Source organism: Rhipicephalus sanguineus, chromosome 1 (genome assembly GCF_013339695.2).
Source record: "Rhipicephalus sanguineus isolate Rsan-2018 chromosome 1, BIME_Rsan_1.4, whole genome shotgun sequence".
Classification (NCBI taxonomy): Eukaryota; Metazoa; Arthropoda; class Arachnida; order Ixodida; family Ixodidae; genus Rhipicephalus; species Rhipicephalus sanguineus.
Genome location: NC_051176.1, coordinates 301,362,130 through 301,382,701, shown reverse-complemented (window position 1 = coordinate 301,382,701; position 20,572 = coordinate 301,362,130). Strand labels below are relative to the sequence as shown.

Here is a 20,572-nt window from a genome sequence, read left to right as displayed (position 1 = left end):
AATATTTTGTAACTGCTGGCTGAAATATAGCAGTGAGCTACAGTTTTCAAGGTGGTAGTTTGTCAACAGCTTTTAAATAAAACTGATTCATAAGTATTAAGCAAGTTTCATGAGTTAACATTATCACGAACGCCATACATGTCATGTCATGTAGTGGATTGATGACACTGTCACATCGGTGACACAGCAAAAGCGCCTTCATCTTGTGATGAATATAGCGTCGATAGTCCCGTAAGTACACGGGCTGCATGCATCTGGGTAACTCGATGATGAAAACAAGAAAAGTTACCCATCGCTGTTCCAACGTCTCGTTCCTTCGGGCATTTTTCGTCCTGGCTGATTATTCGAAAAATATTTGAAACGTATGCGCCATTCGAAATTTTGGAATATTCGCACACCCTTACCGAAATGCCTCGGGGAACCAAGTCCGAGCAGACATGTTCCGCTGTAGGCTGCACAAACAGCTATGCAAACATGGACAAAGCTGTGGAGTACATCCAGTTCCATCGGTTCCTGTGTGCAATCGCCGTCGAAGCCGGCCTTGCTCTTACACCGGCCGCCAACGATGGCCTTGGTTGCGTCAGGCTACGTGAAAAATACAGACTGAAGATTACCATAGCTGTTAAAATATTAGGAACAGCGAAGCGTCGAAAAGAAAACAAAGCGGTAACAGGAGTGTGCAAGTACACCTGAGGAACGTGTGCAATCGGCGAAGCATAGCGTAAAAAAAAAGGCGAAAATCGAATGGGAGACGCACGCTCTCCCTTTTTTAAATGTTAGGAGATAATGTTAACGCGTAGAGAGAATAACGAAGTATTGGCAAAATAGAAAAGGTGCTACTTACATCTAGCTCCACGTCGTAGCTTATTGCGTTAAGTTTGGTCTGCGGGACGCACTTGCAACGCAGTTTGCGTTCGCTGCCGCCTTTATATTCCGTGATGTCGCGCACGTGAGCTGCTTCGTGCAATCGGCGACCCTTCACAAGAGCAGGCGCACGAAAACGCGTACGCCAGCTGATCAAGCCTTTAACACCGCAACGCAAAATAACTGGCAGCGCCGTGGGTGCATTTGCGCTGTTAGGACTCGTCTTCCCGCCAGGGGCCCTCCCGACAACAGTGAGGAACAGCGAGTCCGGCAGTTAAAATGCAAAGATGCTTATTTTACAACGTGTTGCCAATCGGGCCTGTCTCACTTGCAGTCCCGAAAGGGAGGAGGCATCGTGCCCCTTCTGGTCCGCCTCCGAACGAAAACAAACGCCTAAAAGCACAGCACCCCACAAAGAACCTCACTCGTTTGATGTTCCGACGGCGCTCCTCGGTGGAAAGACGTGAGAGGGAAACGTGTAATCCTTTTTTTATATAGGTGACTTGGCGACAATTAAACGCGCCCACGACCGCAAACGACTGCGCGGGATTCTCCCAGAAGCCCGGCGACGGGCCACGTTATCTGAACACATGTTCGACAGTCGAATGCTACGTGCATTGTTCAGATGAACACTGTTGATTGCCTTGGGGGCTATATGCAACAGCGTGCAGCTTCCGATGGTTCAAAAAGAAACGCCGCCGCTTCTCTTCGAATACGGTCCCCAACGTAACAGAGCCTACTCCGCGTCGTCTGCTTCACATGCCAGTGCCACGGCCGCTGCTCTTTCATCCAGCGGCCGTGCCAGTGCTGTCTCTGCCGCCGTTTGCGGCGCTGTTCGGGAGGGGCGCTGCTGGCGCCTTACGACTAAGCCTTACTTACGACTAAGGTAGAGGGACCTTACTTGCGACGGCCGCCCGGTGCCTATGGAAAGCTGAACACGTCCGCGATAGAATAAAGTAAGGGACGGTTAGAGTATTGGTGGCAGAAAAGTAGAGAGAAAGGATAAAAATAAACAGTAGGAAAAATAAGGTCAGTCTACCGTGAGGGGCAAAGAGCTGGGCTGTGAATGCATGTTTTTTTTTTCTATGGTAATCGAAGTAGGCAAGGAAAGAGGCAAACTTATAAAATAAGTTTTTTTTTTCTTCTTTTTGTCGAACCTGGAGGCGCCCATGTCGCCGCCCCGCTCTAAAGGGGACGCTCATAGCATCTATCCATCCATCCACTCGTTCGTCGGCACCTCTAACAGCCGCCTCAGGAGGACCACCGAAACGAGAATTCGGCATTAAATTTTTGGGAAGGGAAAATTCTGCTGATGTGTACAATCTTCCATGTCGGCCCTGCATCGTGTCCCGCAGAGGGCCGTTCGATGTACTACCACAAAATTCAGTAAAGCCTGCACAGAAAGTGTTCTCTTTCTACATTTGTTTAGCGCCGTGGGTACAACGCATTCTATGATCTAGGTGTACAGGTACTCACATTCATGAAGCATGGGTGTGTAGCCCCGTGGTGAAGACACTCGCCTTCGGATCATGAGGGCGTGGCCTCAAACCCCAGCATCGGGAAAAAGAATTTCTTGTTTTGTTCATTTATTTCTTTATGGCGATTATCGTCCCGAATCTCAGAAGACATCATCGGTCCCACCAGCCGCTCGTGGCGCCGACAGCAGTGTAGTAGCTCGGCTACGGCAGTGTCCACTCTTTACGTAAATATATTTCTCTATGATACTAGTGTTTAAGGCATTTTTAACAGCGAAGCTGCTTAGTAAATCGTTCCTTGCGAGTCGATCGCAGAAAACTATCATCATCTTAACGGGTATGTGCCACTGTGCGGCTACCTGAGGACGAGTACGGAAAGAGAGAGAGAGAAAGAAAGAGAGAAACAAACAGAGAGACAGAAAGAAAGATATAAAGAAAGAGAAAGAAAAATCCTTGCCGAAAGAAATTCTTCGCGAGGCGGGATTCGAAACCGCTACCCTCGATACGAAGGCGAGCGTCCTAAACTCGGCTATCCAGGTACGCTAGCGGAGCATAGCATAGCCTTGGTATAGCATAGTATAGCAAGGGGGTGGGAAAGGGAAGAGAGCGGGAGGAGGAGAGATGTGATGGTGAGGAGGAGGGAAAGGAGTAGCACAAAAAGAATGAGAAAAAGAGAAATAGAGAGAAATAAATGCAGAAAGAAAAAGAGAGACCGAGAGAACATCGACGAGAGAGAGAGAAAGAAGTAGAGAGAGAGCGCAAAAAAAGAAAGAGGAAGCAAGCATCGCGTCGTCTAGCGACCAGATACCGCACCACCTGGCCAAGCCGCGCATGCGCAGTAGCTAAGCCACGCCCACCGATGGGGACATCGCGCGCAACCTCCGCTCTATAGTGCATAGCCTGGCTGCGTACTCTCTAGGAGGAAGCTGCGCTTCTCGAAGCCAGACGTGTCGGTCGACGGGGAGCACGAGCGGCGACGGGGCCGTGCTTCGCTTACAGCAAAACAAGTGTTCTGTAATCGTGTAATAAGGTTTCATTTAACCGCTAGCGTGCTGAAAACGACTGTTACGTTAATTACAATTGTGTTCAGCGGAAATAAAGTAATCCTACAGAAATCGCACGTGCTTTCGGTTTTAATTTTTACCGGCATTAAAATCGCCATCGCGTCCACTAACTAGTGTTGTGGACATGTTTCACGCCAATGGAAAAAGACCGAACGCAGATCGAAAAATTCTGTTTTAAAAATTTCTACTCACTTTCCAGAGAAACCGCTGCAAGGTTGGACACTTCATGCGGTACCCTTTCTATTGCGGTACAAAACAGAAAAGCGATGAAGGACGGTAGACAGTCCCTTGTATAGAAACGAAGCAATATAAGCGCTCATGGAGAAAGAAAATATTGCGTCAGGAAACTGAGTGCTACGATACCGTGACAAAAGGTGCATGCTGCTTGCAAAAGAAAAAAAAAATGATTAGCAGACATAACCGAAGATGGGTTTGGCGTTTTAAACTACATGAATTAAACATAACTAACACGTTGCGATTACAATGGTTCAGAAAGCATCACACCAAAGAAAGAAATAACTATAAAGATAAAATATTTGCTTGAATAGAGTCTAGTCAGCACGGTGACGTCATATCCCAGTCTTTCGTGTTACAATTGGTTTCGTGGTTATGTCTATATATATATATATATATATATATATATATATATATATATATATATATATATATATATATATATATATATATATATATATTATTCGTAACTTCACTATTCATCGGACGGGTGTTGTTGAACTCAATGAACGTCTAACGTTACTTTCAAACTTCTGACGAGAGGATGCAGGAGAGAAATTGTTGAAAACCGGGAAAGGATATTCACCATATTACTTGCACAGACACTGCTCAGGTACAGCCAGGACAAATATGAAAAGCTCGCGTTCCTTGTCCTGAGTGATTGCGCGTTGTATAAACAGCGTGAGCAACGACATAGTTATATCGTTCCCATCAGGCGCACGTTTTTTGGCTTTTTTTATGCATCTCGTCCGTTTTTGATTTCTATACTTGATTATCAATCTGTGGAATCGCTCTCTTAGGCAATCAGCGCCGTCAAATCCGTTCAGCGAGTAAGCACTTGCGAAATCATTCACACAAGTGGGAAAATAGTCACTGTTACCTTGGCTTCATATAATCTTCATAGGCTTTTCAAATTTGCTTGCTTTATTCACATATTATATAAAATGTGACTTGCATTTTTATTAAGCTAGTATCAACTTGCCATCCTCAGGTTTATATAATAGAACCAAGCTCAGCTGGCACTGCGACGCGCCACACTGCGGATGTCGGACAGGATGTCGGAGTAGCACGACGTGGGCGGTGCTACCAAGCGCTCATTGTTCCCCAGTAGCTGACGTAAGCAAAACGTCACCTCGTGTTCCTCAAGAGGTGCGGCCACGCGCGTCGCTTGAGCGTTCGCGTTTTGACTTCACTCCCTTTCAGCGCCCGTCGTACCCTGTCCCACGAACACTATACTCCGTTTCATACATCAGGTGCAACGCTATGGAAGCTAGCGAAACTTCTTGCAGTAGATGCATTCCCACCAAGAAATAGTTGAATGAATTTACCACCCGTAATGTGTTTTTTTATCCTCTCCTTAGGCTGTATAAGGAAGGTGATCTGCGCCCAAGAAATAAACGTACCCCGTTATTTACAGTGCTGTCGATAGTTTGTTCTGGATCGCTTAGCGTCTCTTTTTTTGTATCGTGGCCTCCGCGATTGGCACTGGCAGTGCGTTGCAGGAACTGATCGCGGAGGCCAAGCAAAAGACACGCGGATTTACACATTTTGCCAGCCGAACTTTTTGCATAGCTTCCACAGCGTTGCACCTGATGTATGAAACGGAGTATAGCATTATCCATTTGCAAAAGCTGGCTTGGGCTTTAATTTTTCCATGCGGTGAGCTCGCTGACCCTCGAGATATTAATCTTAATTCAACTATTTTTTTAATTAGTAATCAGTCGCCCCGTCGCACCCACCACCAAATGACAGCCACCACTGACGGCGGGTCACCAATGGAACCGCTCCGTTATTTCAAAACGTATGTTTATTATTTCGTATTCAATCTTCGTGGGAGCATCGCTATATAGGTGTAATAATGGTCAGTATAACCACTCCTGCGCTGGAGGATTTGCCCCGCCACGGTGGTGCTGACCCGAAGGTCGCGGGATCGAATCCCGGCCGCGGCGGCTGCATTTTCGATGGAGGCGAAAATGTCTGAGGCCCGTGTACTTAGATTTAGGTGCACGTTAAAGAACCCCGAGTGGTCAAATTTCCGGAGCCCTCCACTACGGCGTCTCTCATAATCATATCGTGGTTTTGGGACGTTAAACCCCAGATATTATTATTATTGTTGCTCTGGAGGATTTAAAAACAAACCTAAGAGGATGCATCAAGTGCCCATTTCGACACCTACATGAAAAAAATGCCCCCACCTCCCCGAAGGGAATCGTGAGGCAATGCGAATGCATTTCTTGCGCCGAGAGTACATGGCGTAGAAATTTTAATGGCGTAAAGCTGGACACATCGACGCGCTCAAGTGTCTTCCTTTTGGGCGCCTCTTTCAACGAACGCTTCCTACGTGCGTTCGTAATCACCTCAGGGATGTTGCCACCGCCTTCAATGCAGCACAAACGCGTTTAGAACGCGCTGTTTTCAGGCTGTGCCAAGGCAGCACAAACGTTACAAACGCGTTTCAAACGCACTGCATTGAGGCGGTGGCGCAGGGACGGGAGAGAGCGAACGGCGAGAGAAGGAGCGGCGAAGCACTGCACCTACTCTCTCCTACACTCTCTCCACACACGCGGGAGCTCCGCCGAGCTCCCGCGATGCGAGCGCCCTCACACGCCAGAGCGCGCTCCTCCTCTCCACTCACTCTCCGCTACTCCGCCCGCACCACCTGCTCCGGTTGTTAGGGGGCGAGGTTAAGCGCGCGCGCCCGCAGCTGTTGCTATGGGAGAGGGAGTGAGAGCGGAGAGGCGCGCGGACAACGCCGGATGCCTGACATAGCCCGACTAAGAAATGCATTCGCATTTAAAAAAAAAGGAATGCTCACGTGAACCTCAGCACGTGTCAGACGAGCTGTACCTCACGCGTTGGGAATGCGAAAAGTGGTAGAGCCGATCTACTCTGCCACGGCAAAAGCCATCGTAAACCAAACATTGTTTTTAATGTAGACAATTCCCTAATTGAAATGCATTGCAACTTTCCTAGTTGACTAAAAACAGTGCACGTGTGCCCAACGCGCCGATGTTCATTGTATAGGGGGAGAGAGAGGGGAACGATTGGAGTGCCCCAAACGTGCCATCAGTGGTGTTCGCATAATTGCCATGCTCATGCTTCTGTGCCGTCTGCATCGCAGTCCTTCCACCGTGCGTGCGAACGTACACCACTGGCGGAGGCCTGCTCGAGATCCCCGAGGACAAGAGCAAGCGCAACATGCTCATTCGCCGACGGCGCTGGTGCTTTCGCAGTGCTCGGGGAAACAGCTACCAGTTCACCTTCGACTACTTCGACCTCGTCGGCGAGCCTCCAAAGTGCCGCCACATGTACATGAAGGTGTGCCTTCTCACTGGGTTTCACATTCCTTGCGTACTCGGAACAAGCGGCACTCGATCGAGTGAAAAGCACTCGTCAGAAAAGCTTTCTCGTCATTTTTTTTTTCATAAAAGCGAACGTCAGCCTATCCAGATGATGAACGGAGCCCGATAGCGAATTGCAAAGAGCACTCCATAGCAAAACTTGGTGCGTTGCGAATCACGGCACTTCTGCGCACGTCACAGTGCGTATTATCATTGTCATCAGGGTGCACTTGTGCTAATGAGCATGTTGTGCAGTAATTAAACAAAAATAAAAAGGTCTTGTATTCGGTCTTAGTTTTCTTTCCCTCGTTCTGAAATGTACAGGGGGCAAATCAGCAAAGTTTGCGAACAAGCCTTGTCCCTATCAGCTATCGCGAATCACGTGCCCGCCCGCTGTTCTCTCCTGACGCGGTCTTAGTACTAAGACGACTGCCGTCGGTCCTAGCGATTACTCTCATGGGGTCGACCGTCGTGGCAGCAACTGGCAGCACGGTGTGCGCAGGTCCTGGAGAAGAACGAGGGTCAGGTGCGCAGCCATTCAAGGATGTGCGGCAAACTGATCCCGGAGCCCGTGCACACACGCAGCAGTTCGGTGTCGCTGCTCTTTCTGAGCGACCGGCCGCTTGACAAGAACGGGCTGCACGTGAGCTGGAAGGTGTTCGGCTGCAACGAGGAACACCACGCGGCTGCCGGCAAGCTGCGGTTCCCTCGCGAGGGCGTCTACACCTCCTTCCCGGCAACCTGCCGCTGGACAGTGTACGCAAACAGCGACCAGACTGTCGAACTCACGGTCACCAGGCTGAACCTGCAGCGCTGCGACCTCGAATATCTGAGAGTGAGTGAAGGCCACTCAAGTGATGGGTTGTGCTATCATCACAGATGCCTTCGTCTTGTTGTCATTGGTTTAGCAAAGGTTGTTTTAGTCAAGAATCATTTTGAAGAAATTATTTCGGTCAGTGACCCAGCTAGAAGTTTCGGAGCCTTCATTTATTCCTTTGAGAGCAAAGGTGTCCTAAGTACTACGAGACTGACGTCATTTAGATATCTTTGGTGTCGTGGCTTGTGACCGTAGCACGACTTGAGCCGAGACATCTTATACGTAATTAACGCACAACGGTGAGCTCATGGCAAAATTTTCAAGTGGGGCAGAAGGTCGGCCTTGTTGTTGTAATATTGGGATTTACAGCGCAGAACCACAGAAGAAGAGTTTGTGCTTTCGTGTTTGTCTCTGTGGTTTTGTGCTATAGCACTAAGAAAATGCCACCAAGGAGGCTTCACACAGGGGCAATGACTGAGTGCGTCAAATACAACAAAAAATGAGACCAACAATGAAGTCATGAAAGAACAATTACGGAAAATAATTTTTACAGAGGCGGAAACTATACGTGCACTAGCGGTGTGTTAGACCGTAAGGGGATTCTTTTGGAGCGAATTTCTTCTACATTGAGCCCAGTTTAGAGCTTTGCCTTTTCATTTTTATACCGAGAGAGGTGAATGGGCGTGGTCTTGAAAAAGAACCCATACGCAATGTTGTGGTCATTGATATGGTTTTTAGAATCGACCGTGTTATACGATCGCTTGTAGGCGCGTAATGGACAGGCGCACATGTGCCCAGACAGTACTTTCACCCCAGTGTCGAGTAGGAAACTGTACGCGCGTCTGGTTGACCTCCCTCCCTTTCCTTACGTATTTTCACCCGGTGTCGCATAGAATCAAGAAGGCAGCCGGACGTGCTGGTGTTCACGTGTTTTCCGCGCCCAAGAAGCCGGGTGTCGCGTGCCGCCCTGTGGACGAAAAATGAAGAGGCACTATCACTTGTTCCAAGAAACACACTAATCGCTTCACCACGTGCGCGACATGTGTTGTCTGTGAAATACGATATTCCTGCGGCAAGGCAAATGTGGGACAGAGAGGGCGCTGCATCAGTGAGCGGCTGCGATATCATGCTGATTCATCAAAAACTGGTGTGGGGAGCAATTTCACCCAGCATTGTGCTAAGCATGGCTGTAACCCTCGTTGTGTGACGTCACCCTTAAGCGCTATCGTGATAGACGCCCTAGGGCTTCGAGGCTTTTTTTTTTTTTTTTATTTACAAATACTGCAGGCCCTACTCGGGCCCAAGCAGGAGTGGGAACAGCATTAACATAAACAATAACAACAATACTGATTACAACAGTCGCTAAATTACCGGTAAAGCAAACGCCAACTACAATCAACATATGCTTCGCAATTCCAAACACACAACATTATAACAGTGATAAAACATGCACATACAACAATTCAACACATGAGGTAAATTCTCTATACATAAAAAAATGAACGTGGGAGTCAACTGCCAACATAGCTGTTCAGCATAACATAGCTTTACATGTCAAACGAAAGGTTATTTAAAAACTGAACAAACGATTCTGTTGTATTAGCGTTAACTACTTCTTCGGGTAATTTATTCCATAGTGATATTGCATGCGGAAAAAGGGAATGCTGGTGTATTTTAAGATTACTAAATGGCTGTTTAACGGTTTTGTTGTGGTTTGTACGACCCGACCGCATGGGGGGCTCAGTTAAGTAACTTTCACGAGGAATTTTATAGTGACCGTGGTACAGCTGATATAAAAATTTCATACGAGATACATTTCTGCGATGAGCTAGTTTTTTCAATTTTGCCCTGTCGCGAAGAACGGACACGCTTGAAAAACGCGAGTATGTGATGTATATAAACCTCAAGGCCAGATTTTGCACTCTTTCTAATTTCCCGATTAAGTACTTTTGATGCGGGCTCCATATCAGATCCGCATATTCTAATTTCGGTCTGACGAGAGTCTTGTATGCAGTTAATTTTACGGTTGATGACGTACGACGCAATTTTCGTTTCAAAAATGCAAGCTTTTTTAGCGCGTTGCTGCACACATTTTCTATATGTGTTTCCCAAGTTAAACTGTTTGTAATTGTAACACCTAAATACTTTACTTGATTGGTTTTTTTAATGTAAGCAGTATTAATAGTATAAGAAAATTCCAAGGGTTCTTTTTGTTGCTAAATGTAATACACGCAGTCTTCGAAGTATTAAGCTTCAATCCCCATGTTTCACACCATACGCTAATTGAGTGCAACGTATCATTGAGTCGAACTTGGTCGGAATGGTCAGTCACATTAGCATATACCACACAATCGTCGGCAAACAGTCGGATCTTCACAGGCGAATGAACAGATAAATAAATGTCATTTATATAAACTAAGAACATTAAGGGGCCGAGTACCGAGCCTTGTGGCACTCCCGAGTGTACATCCAGTGTATCGGAAACACAATCATTGACCGCAACATACTGTTTCCTTGAGGACAAATAACATGCTATCCAACGAATGATATTGGGTTCAATGCCCATAGAATGCAGTTTGGTTACTAAATCAGCATGCGGAACAACATCAAACGCTTTGGAAAAGTCCAAAAATACTGCATCAATTTGACCCCTCATATTTACTACACTTAGAAAATCATCCGTTATCTCAGCCAACTGTGTTATAGTGGATAAACCAGCCCTAAAGCCATGTTGATTTGCATGAAGTAAATTATTATCCTCCAGATGTGTCATAATCGCTTTAAATAAAATATGTTCTAGCAGTTTACAAGCTGTGGATGTTAAAGAAACTGGTCTGTAATTATTTAATTCTAAAGGGGACCCAGACTTGTGAATCGGAACTATTCTTGCAGAGCGCCAGTCATCAGGTATCACACAGGATTCTAACGACTTTTTGTAAATTATATATAAGTACTCTGCTACCCAGATTGCATACCTGTTGAGAAAAACATTCGATATGTTGTCCGGACCTGGTGATTTTTTAATGTCTAAATTACGCAAGAGATTAAAAATGCCGTTCTTGCTTAAATTACTTCGGACATCGAAGTACGAAGCATGTAAGGTTGTAAGTGTGCATGCGATGCTTTCAAAGTAAAAACAGATTGGAAGAACGCGTTGAATTCATTTGCAATAGTAAAAGGATCGTCAATGCTTATGCCAGACGTTCTGATCTCTGTGATGCCGCTCTTATCTTTAGATAAATATCGCCAGAATTTTCTTGGTTGCTCCGACATGAAAGAAGTCAAGGTGCAAGAAAAGAACTGGTCTCTTGCGGCACGCACTTTATCCTGAAAAGTGCGTACTAGGCTTGGAAGTACCTCCCTATCGCCACGTTTTCGAACTCGTTTTATTTTGCGTTTCATATGTATAAGGTTACGATCCATCCACGGGTACTCTCTGTTGATACGCTTTTTTTTAAAGGAACGTACGTGTTTTCACAATGAATGACAATGTCTTTAAACTTTGACCACAGCTCATTAACATCATTTAACTCAATAAAGGAAGGGAATAAGGATTCCATGTAACCAATGACCCCCTCATCATCCGCATGCGTATAGTCCCTCACTAATGTGTCGGAAGGTTTAACATAGGACCGTAAACTAGTAATAGGACACTCTAGCACAATTAACTGATGATCGGATATGCCATCCCTAACACTGACGGAGCAATCTGGAAGCGAGCCACTTGCAAACACAAGATCAAGTAAAGAAGAACTGGAAATTCTTGTAGCATCGGAAACCAACTGGGTTAAGGAAAACGTAAATGCCGTTTGTAGTAAGGATTCAGCACTTTTGACATCTTTGCCGTCATGAGAAAGGTTGCACCAGTTAATGCCGGGAAGGTTGAAGTCACCTGTTACAAGAATGTTCGAGCGCGAATTCGTATTTTGCAGCAAATAATCATATAATGCATCTAAGTATTCCGGAGGGGCATTTGGAGGACGATAGACACCTCCCAGTAATATAGTTTTACCAAAAAACTTTAGCTTGCACCATATGCTTTCGTGATCACTGATGTCATTTAAGCGAGTGAATTTAACGTTATTTTTAATTGCGATTGCAACTCCGCCACCCCTTGATCCTCTGTCTCTACGTATGAGCGTGTACGATGGAGGCACTATTTCTGAATTTTGAACATCTGAATGCAGCCAGGTTTCAGTGATCACTACGACATGCGGTTGATAAGTCAAAATTATATCTTCAAGGCTCTGTAACTTATTCAGTACACTGCGAGCATTTAGCGAAACAAGCCGGAGCGTCTTGACGGATTCTCGTCATTTTTTATCGCGTTTGCGTGTGTTCGTACGTGTGGAACGATAAGAGGATTGTTCGGGTTGAGAAGGCGCAGTGGACAACGCCACTCTGCAATTGCGCATTGCATCCCATATGTACAGCTTGCCATCTACTCTGAGTTTATCAAAACGAAGAGAAACCTTAGAGCCATTGCTTCTTTCCTTAGCGGCGGAGCGCCATAACTTTGATCGAATGTCCCGAACTTTTTTTGAAAAATCTTCCGATATGGCTATCTCTGTGCCCTTTAATTTGAAGCAGGCTGACATAACCTTAGTTTTGTCTATGTAGTTGAAAAATCTCAAAATAATAGGACGATGTCGCTGTTCGTGTTTTGGTCCTATACGGTGTATACGCTCTATAGAGTTTATTTCAACACCTAGAATTTTTCTGAAAATTTCTTCGTTAACTTTCCGCTCCAGTTCTTTTGAGTCCTCCCCTTGATCTTCCTTTACTCCATAAACTACAACGTTATTGCGACGACTTCTATTTTCGAGGTCATCTACCTTCTCGGCTAGCTCGAGAACTAGTTGGTTCGTGCTACTGCAAGCTTCATCCATTTTCTCCAACTTTTGCTCACACTTTTCAATTCGGCACAGTTCTTTTTCTATATTGGTAATCCTGGTTTGAATATTTTCGACTGCTGTTTCTACCTGTTTTAAATTAGTAGTCAGTGAAGCCAGAGTCTTATTTGTCTTTGTTTGCTCTTTCAAAATTTTCTGAAGCAACTGACTGCTTAACTGTGTCTCAGACTCTGAGTCAGAAGAGGGACCAGGATTCAACTCTATGTCACCAGACGTTAATAGTAGTAGCCTAATCACATGCAGACAGTCACACAATAGACCGAGCAAACACTGTGGGCTTGGCAACACCGTCAATGTGACCGAATCATCTCTAATAGAAGAAATTTGATACTTGTCACCAACCTGGACAAAAAGAATCGGGATCAGCATCCGTCTGCAACCGGTGTCACCAAGCCCACTGAAAGAATCTTGCAAGGGGCTCCCGTATTTATGCTTGAAATGGCCGCTATCCGATGATGTCACCGTGCTGATACGCTGGTACGTTTGATCCACGTGGGGCGTAGTTTCTTGAAGAATCCATGGCGGTGGTATGATGGCCAAGTCAGTCGGCGCATGCTCGTCTGAGGTCCGCTCGAATGTGGGATGAGTTGATCCCACGGCGAAATGCGCCCGCCAGGCGATCTGGACAAAAAGAATCGGGATCAGCATCCGTCTGCAACCGGTGTCACCAAGCCCACTGAAAGAATCTTGCAAGGGGCTCCCGTATTTATGCTTGAAATGGCCGCTATCCGATGATGTCACCGTGCTGATACGCTGGTACGTTTGATCCACGTGGGGCGTAGTTTCTTGAAGAATCCATGGCGGTGGTATGATGGCCAAGTCAGTCGGCGCATGCTCGTCTGAGGTCCGCTCGAATGTGGGATGAGTTGATCCCACGGCGAAATGCGCCCGCCAGGCGATCTGGACAAAAAGAATCGGGATCAGCATCCGTCTGCAACCGGTGTCACCAAGCCCACTGAAAGAATCTTGCAAGGGGCTCCCGTATTTATGCTTGAAATGGCCGCTATCCGATGATGTCACCGTGCTGATACGCTGGTACGTTTGATCCACGTGGGGCGTAGTTTCTTGAAGAATCCATGGCGGTGGTATGATGGCCAAGTCAGTCGGCGCATGCTCGTCTGAGGTCCGCTCGAATGTGGGATGAGTTGATCCCACGGCGAAATGCGCCCGCCAGGCGATCTGGACAAAAAGAATCGGGATCAGCATCCGTCTGCAACCGGTGTCACCAAGCCCGCTTTGGTTATCAGGCAAAGGGGCGAGGATATGTACGAGTGTTCCGTATCTGGAACTACTAGATAAGGAAGTCCGCTACATCACACCACCTACTTGAATGGTCACCTCACATTCTTTTATGCTTGTTTTGTATTGCTTCGTATATATCTGGTTCCTTCCATTTAATAGCCAGTTTCCAGTAAGCGCCCGTCCTCTTCGTCCTTCCCTATCTTCGTCCCGTGTGAGCGCTGTTTATACTCTCTTTAAGATACGTACTACCACTTGGCCCGCTCTTCGCCGCGCGTTCTCCTCAGTGTACAGCCGCCGAAATCTGCCAGTCATGTGTGCCAAAGGAAAGGAATACTGAGAAGTTTCTGACTACTAATGGTGCTCATATAAGATTCAGTGAATGATGTGGTGGTGGCATCTTGATTCTTGACCTTTAATGGGCATTTTCAGTATATAATATGGACCATTAATCCGGTGGTCCGTAAGTTCGTTGCAGAACTCTGCACCCGAGGTTTTATTTCTCAATGTTCATGGACACATTGATTTGTTGAGCGCATACATCCGTATGCTAACATGTTCGAAAGGTTACAGGATCACTTCTTCGGGCGCGGACTCGAAGATGTGTGCAAAGAAGGCTTTGAAGTACCTCTTGCCAGCGATTCTCTCGTTTTTCCTCCTGCTCCTTAAGTCGTCGTGTATAGGGGCTTGATCGAAGCCTGTCCCGCGGTCATTTATGCGTAACCCTTGTGCGTCTTTTTGCTGTTCACCGGTAATAACCTCGTGAAGCCTCCGAAGCAAACCGGTGAACGAGGGCTTTCGGTGACTCATAGAGCATCTTAGCGCGTGTGTAAAAGCTTTTCCTTTTTTTCAATGATCTCTCAGATTTTCGAAGGTGAGGGCGAGCGTCGCACGCTTCTGGACGACCTGTGCCGGCTGGACTCACCTGTGGTGATTACGTCTACCCGCCGCATCATGACCCTTCAGTTGCGACTACATGCTCTGCGCCGAGACGCCATCGAGGCTGCTTACCAGATGAGAGCCACATGTGAGTGAGGAGTCGACTTAGAATGTTCTATGCTCTGTGCGGAGTTGTTTTTCATGTTTCTTGGAAAATATGCCAATTGCTGCGAAATATTTAAATCTTAAAAATTGTACAGTACGTACCTTGGAAGAACATCCAAACATTAAGCACACATATAAACACATAAGCCGAGTTCTCAACGACTATTCAACATTCATTTATATGACAAAATTTTGAGACAAAAGCATCTTGCACTCTTGTCTATTCCACAGCATGCGGTGGCCTGTACGAAGCGAGCGAGGGTTCAATCGTGTCACCAGCCGACTTGGCCGAGGCGGAAGGCGGCCTCACCTGTCTCTGGACAATTCGCGTCAAGAGCAACTACCTGCCCCGTGTTGAGTTCAGAGAGTTCGCATTCAGCGAGTCTGAAAATTGCTCCTCCGGGTACATTGAGGTAAGATCAGTTCAGCCGGCGCTGAGTGAATCGTTTTTTCAATGATAACACGTGTACATGGAGGTGATTGGGAAGGAGGAGGTGCCTCTCGAACAAGCACATTCTGACCAGTATTTTCGCAGACGAGTGATTAGAGGACGGCGTAGTCTCTGCTTCCTCTCCCCACGATGCCCATTTTCCAAAATTTGATCATTGGTATTCGACTTAAAATCATTGTGACTGCATTGTTACTGTTGTATTTCATTACGTATTCTTCACTGCGGCTTCTTTTATAGCATCCAAATGATCTAACGCATTAGTTTAACGCATTAGTGTGTGTGTGTGTGTGTGTGTGTGTGTGTGTGTGTGTGTGTGTGTGTGTGTGTGTGTGTGTGTGTGTGTGTGTGTGTGTGTGTGTGTGTGTGTGTGTGTGTGTGTGTGTGTGTGTGTGTGTGTGTGTGTGTGTGTGTGTGTGTGTGTGTGTGTGTGTGTGTGTGTGTGTGTGTGTGTGTGTGTGTGTGTGTGTGTGTGTGTGAATAAAGAGGTTTGAGAGAGAGGCTTAGAGAGGTTTGAATCCTTCTCCCCATACCTACGCCAATGCTAATTTCATTATACGTGCTTCACATCATTTATGTTTCTCAACAGACGATGCGCCATTGCTTCACGCTTACTTCGAAGCAGGCTCATCAGTTGAGTCATGTGACCAAAAATTCAGCGAGTATTGCATTGCCTGTTGTGATACGGCTGCTACTGCTTTCCGCAACGTTCACACGAAGGTTTCACCTATACAATGTCCTCTTGACAGAAAATTCAAAAGGTAGTCGGCATGATGCCACGGCGGGTGCAGCGGAGAAGTGGGAATTGGGCATGTGGGGAGGGGCAGGCGGTCTGGATCTCCCAAGTGTCATCAGCCCTACTTCCCAATCTTCTCACCGTTTTTCCAATTGTACCGACTCACTACATGCATACAGATGCATGCAAATAGCGCGAAAACCACCGAGGACTAAGAGAGAAGAGTAAGGTGCCCATTTTGGTTTTGCCCTTGTTGTGACCGACCAGTTCCCTTCTTGAACTGTAGTACTTGCTTAACGCGTATATCGATGCCAGCGTGTCAGGATATGCTCCTTTGATTTTCGTGCAAAGTGGTGTTCCCCAACATTCACAAGTTTGTTTTCTTTGACTTGATTGTTTTTTTTTTCTTGCTTGTTTGCCCTTCGCAGTCATTTCCCTTTTCTCGAATTTGAAGGAAAAAAAAACACATTAAATGGGCCTTGCAATGCTACTTCAAGCAATTGCCGAACACTGAACGCATGAAGGGTTCTCCAGACACCTTCTGCCTTAAGGTTAACAGTCGAAATTTTAAATAATAAAGCAGAAGAGTTCCTCTCGCATAGCACAAGCGACCTCCAGGTGCTTTTGTAGGTTTCCCACTGCGCCAAGCTGCGTCATGTACGCGCCACCTGTCGAGTAGGAAGGCTTATTTTTCCGCACGGTCAAAAGCGCCGCGGAACCTATAGGCCGACTGCGCATTCGACCAGCCGCGTGGGCGCTAACTCCTGCGTGGCGGCGCAGGCCTACTTTGTGAACCAGGGCAGCCGCATGCAGCTGATGCCCCGGCGCTGTTCGGCCGAGCCTCCACCGCCCGTGGTGGGCATCGACAACGAGGTGCGTGTCAAGCTACACGTCGAGCACCGCGACTCCCGCACGCGCTTCAGGCTCCGCTTTCGATCAGGTACACACGTTTGAGCGCACGCGTGCATGCTGACCAGGGGAAGGAAACACATTGGTCGCCTTGCTATTGTAGGTTAGTTCTTTCTCGTTTATCTAGCCTTGTAGCATCGACTGCGGCCACGTTAAAAAGCACTTCACGCCAAGTGGGATACTTCCGGTGTCTGTTGATGAAACAGCCTCTGGGGCCGAATTCAGAAAGCTTGTCGTTGGTAAGTGCTCATCGTCATTGGCTAGACGGCTTCAGTAACGACATTCCCAGTATCTGGAGTGGCAGCTATGTCCCCCTTACGAACAATCTTAGCGTAAACGTTTTTTGCAAATACGGGCCCAGATGCTTAATTCACAAAACTCGTCCTTCGTAAGTGGTCTGGTCGCCTTCGCTAGTGATACGGTGCCACAGAGGTTACGGTGTTCGGCTGCTGACCCGGAAGGCGCGAGTTCGACCCCGGCCGTGGCGGTCTCATTTCGGTGGAGGCGAAATGCTCGAGTCCCGTGTACTGTGTGATGTCAGTGCACGTTAAAGAACCTTAGCTGGTCGAAATTTCCAGTGCCCTCCACAACGGCGTGCCTCATAATCATATCGTGGTTTGGCATGTAAAACCACAGAAATTACTATTATTCGCTAATGATACGGCCAAGGTCAGGAATTGTGGAAATTTATTCTCTCTTATGAACAATTCTGGTGTTAGGGGTTTTTGTGAATTCGGGCCCTGGGGATTAATGCATCTTTGGATTTGTAGTTGTTGGGCGTCAGGAGTATTGCTAGTCGTCATAATGACAGTTCAGGTGTGTGTAGAGACTCCGAAACTGAAGTTAAAACGCTTCCGCAGAATACAATGACGGGCTAATCATTGGTGCGTATTTATAATAACTTCTTTCATACCATCCAGGTCTTGTATGCTTTCTTGTGTTGTCTTTTCGTGATAAACAAGTTAACAGGGCTTCTCCAACCACCTGTGGCATGCCGCTGCATGCGACTGCTGTAATGTTAATATTGTAGGCATCTATTATGCACTGAGCACGGATTCTGCACGGATTCTGAGCAGCGAGGGCATTGAAGGCAACAGGCCCTATACCCTTCAGAATGTGGCGTAGTCTGTCTGACTCCGTCATCGATGAGTTGACACGCCGACAGAGCGCAAGAACATCCTCGATGTACGATGTGTATGACTCGCCGGGATGTTGTGTGCGAGCATCGAGGGTCCTCTTCGCGAGAGCGGATCGGACGGCAGGTGTCCCGAAAACTTGGCGAAGCTGCTGCTTGAAGCCTGGCCAGTCGGCGAAATCAATCTCATGGTTGAAGAACCACGTCTTCGCAACACCCGTGAGATAGAGGGAGACGTGACGGAGCTTGTGAGGATCGTCTCACAGATTAGTGGCGCTTACTCTTTCGTAATTGTCAATCCAGTCCTCCACATCATCTCCGCGGAGACCGGTGAAGATCGGAGGGTCACGCTGGAGGTTGTTGATGACGTAGAGAGGTGAGGCTTGCGGCGCCGGGATGGGAGCGGCAATGGGAGCGACATGGGCGTCGGCTGGCTGGTTCTGCGCCATGCTGGGGCACGGTGGGTGCAAGCGGCGGCCCGAACGAAGCTCCAGCGAGTAGTCGGGGCGAGGAGAGGACCGGGGATCGTAAAGTCAACTCCACCACGTATGACGTCTCAGTCGTAACGAGGTTTATTTGGTCGCGACGTCGAGAGTGAACAAGCGCCACGGCCACGATGATCAAGAGCACACACCCGAAGACGATGATGATGAAAGGCAAACGCGCGATGATGATTACAATAATACAGAGATGAGGAAGAAGTGCATAATAGATGCCTACACTATGGGAGTTCCTCAAGGGTCAGTTCTCTCGCCCATTTTATTCAACATATTACTAAGTTCGATTCCGTCGCGTAACGACGTGCAAGTGTATGTATACGCGGATGATATTGCATTCTTTGCATCCTCCAGTGATATACATTCGCTGTACAACATTCTACAGTCATATTTGAATGAGATCGAAATATGGCTTAATGACCTGAATTTGTCTCTGAATGTTAACAAAAGTGCTCTTCTTGCTTTTCCATTGACTTTCCCCGTGCATATCGCACTTATGTACGGCCAGGCCTTTATTCCGCAGGTCGATTCATTAAAATATTTGGGCATAATATACACGCCTAATCTTAATTGGAGCTCGCACATTGAGTACATTGCAGCTAAAGGTTTACGTGCAATTGGATTATTAAGACGAATCAGCAGCACTCGTTTTGGAATGCGTAGAAAAACATTGTTAATGATATATTGCATGTATGTACGTCCAATATTAGAGTTTGGATGCATTTTGTTCTGTGGGGGACCTGCTTATAAATTACGCCCTCTTCTAACTATAGAACGTGAGGCGTTACGTTTATGTCTCGGACTTCCAAAATTTGTAGCTAATAATATACTTTACCATGAAACAAACCTGCCATGTCTTCAAACTAGGTTTAGAATTTTAACAGTTCAAACATTTCTAAACATATATGCCTCCCAACACAGACGCTCCCAATATGTATTTCTTAGAGAGCCGTCCACATTTTTTGAAAGTGAATGGTCCCGACTACATCGCCCTCAAATAATTTTCGTGCAAAAGCTCCTGGAGCCATTACAAGTGACATTTAGTGAGATAATCTACCCAAACGCACTCAAACACACTGCAGTAATAGAATATGACGACATATTTCCAAAAAATGCAAAGTTATTGCCCATTAGATATTTAAATGGGTTGTTGGAAGACCACCTTAAAAACGTACGGATAAATTCAGTAATAGCCACAGATGCTTCTGTTACTGATGAGAAGGCAGGGGTGGGAATTTATTCAGCAGCACTAAATTGGTCATTTTCCCTCCGTTTGCCCGACTTCACACCAATATTCCAGGCAGAATTAATCGCAATTATTCTTGCTCTGCGGAAACTACCAGCACATATCTCTTCAGCAGTTATATTAACGGATTCCTTGTCTGTGTGTACGGCATTAACAGTGCCAGAGCCATCGAGCTGCCTAACAGAATTTTACTCATATATGCCCAATCACGTACGGCACGTCCGGTTGGTTTGGGTACCAGGCCACACTGGACTGATATTAAATGAAGCGGCGGACACTCTGGCGGCAGCATCCCTTAAAGGACCGGTCATAAATGTTCTGAGGCCGTCTTCTAATAACACGATCGCACGATTCCGAAATTTTTGTCTGCAAGAGGAACGCACTAAATCTTCCGTCCTAAACAATACATATTTTCAGCACCTAAGGTTTCCGTGGAATAGCACATGGTGTAGTACAAGGCAATTGGAAGTAACGTTAACTAGACTGCGATGCAGAATACCGTCACTAAATTTTTATTTACACAGGCCTGGTTTCGTTCCTTCCCCTAACTGTAATTATTGTAATCAAGCGGAAACAATAGAGCACTACTTCACAGAATGTCGAAGATACC

At 46.7% G+C, this 20,572-nt stretch overlaps 1 protein-coding gene across 1 annotated transcript in view; it reads left to right on the top strand.

Moving 5' to 3' along the window:
- Positions 1-20,572, top strand: part of LOC119379378 (cubilin-like) — a 54,314-nt gene that overhangs the window by 30,863 nt on the left and 2,879 nt on the right. The window contains exons 4-8 of the mRNA XM_037648693.2: positions 6,759-6,955; positions 7,481-7,813; positions 14,812-14,974; positions 15,223-15,404; positions 16,956-17,115. Of these exons, the coding sequence (XP_037504621.1) occupies positions 6,759-6,955; positions 7,481-7,813; positions 14,812-14,974; positions 15,223-15,404; positions 16,956-17,115 (1,035 nt within the window). The remainder of the gene's footprint in view (positions 1-6,758; positions 6,956-7,480; positions 7,814-14,811; positions 14,975-15,222; positions 15,405-16,955; positions 17,116-20,572) is intronic.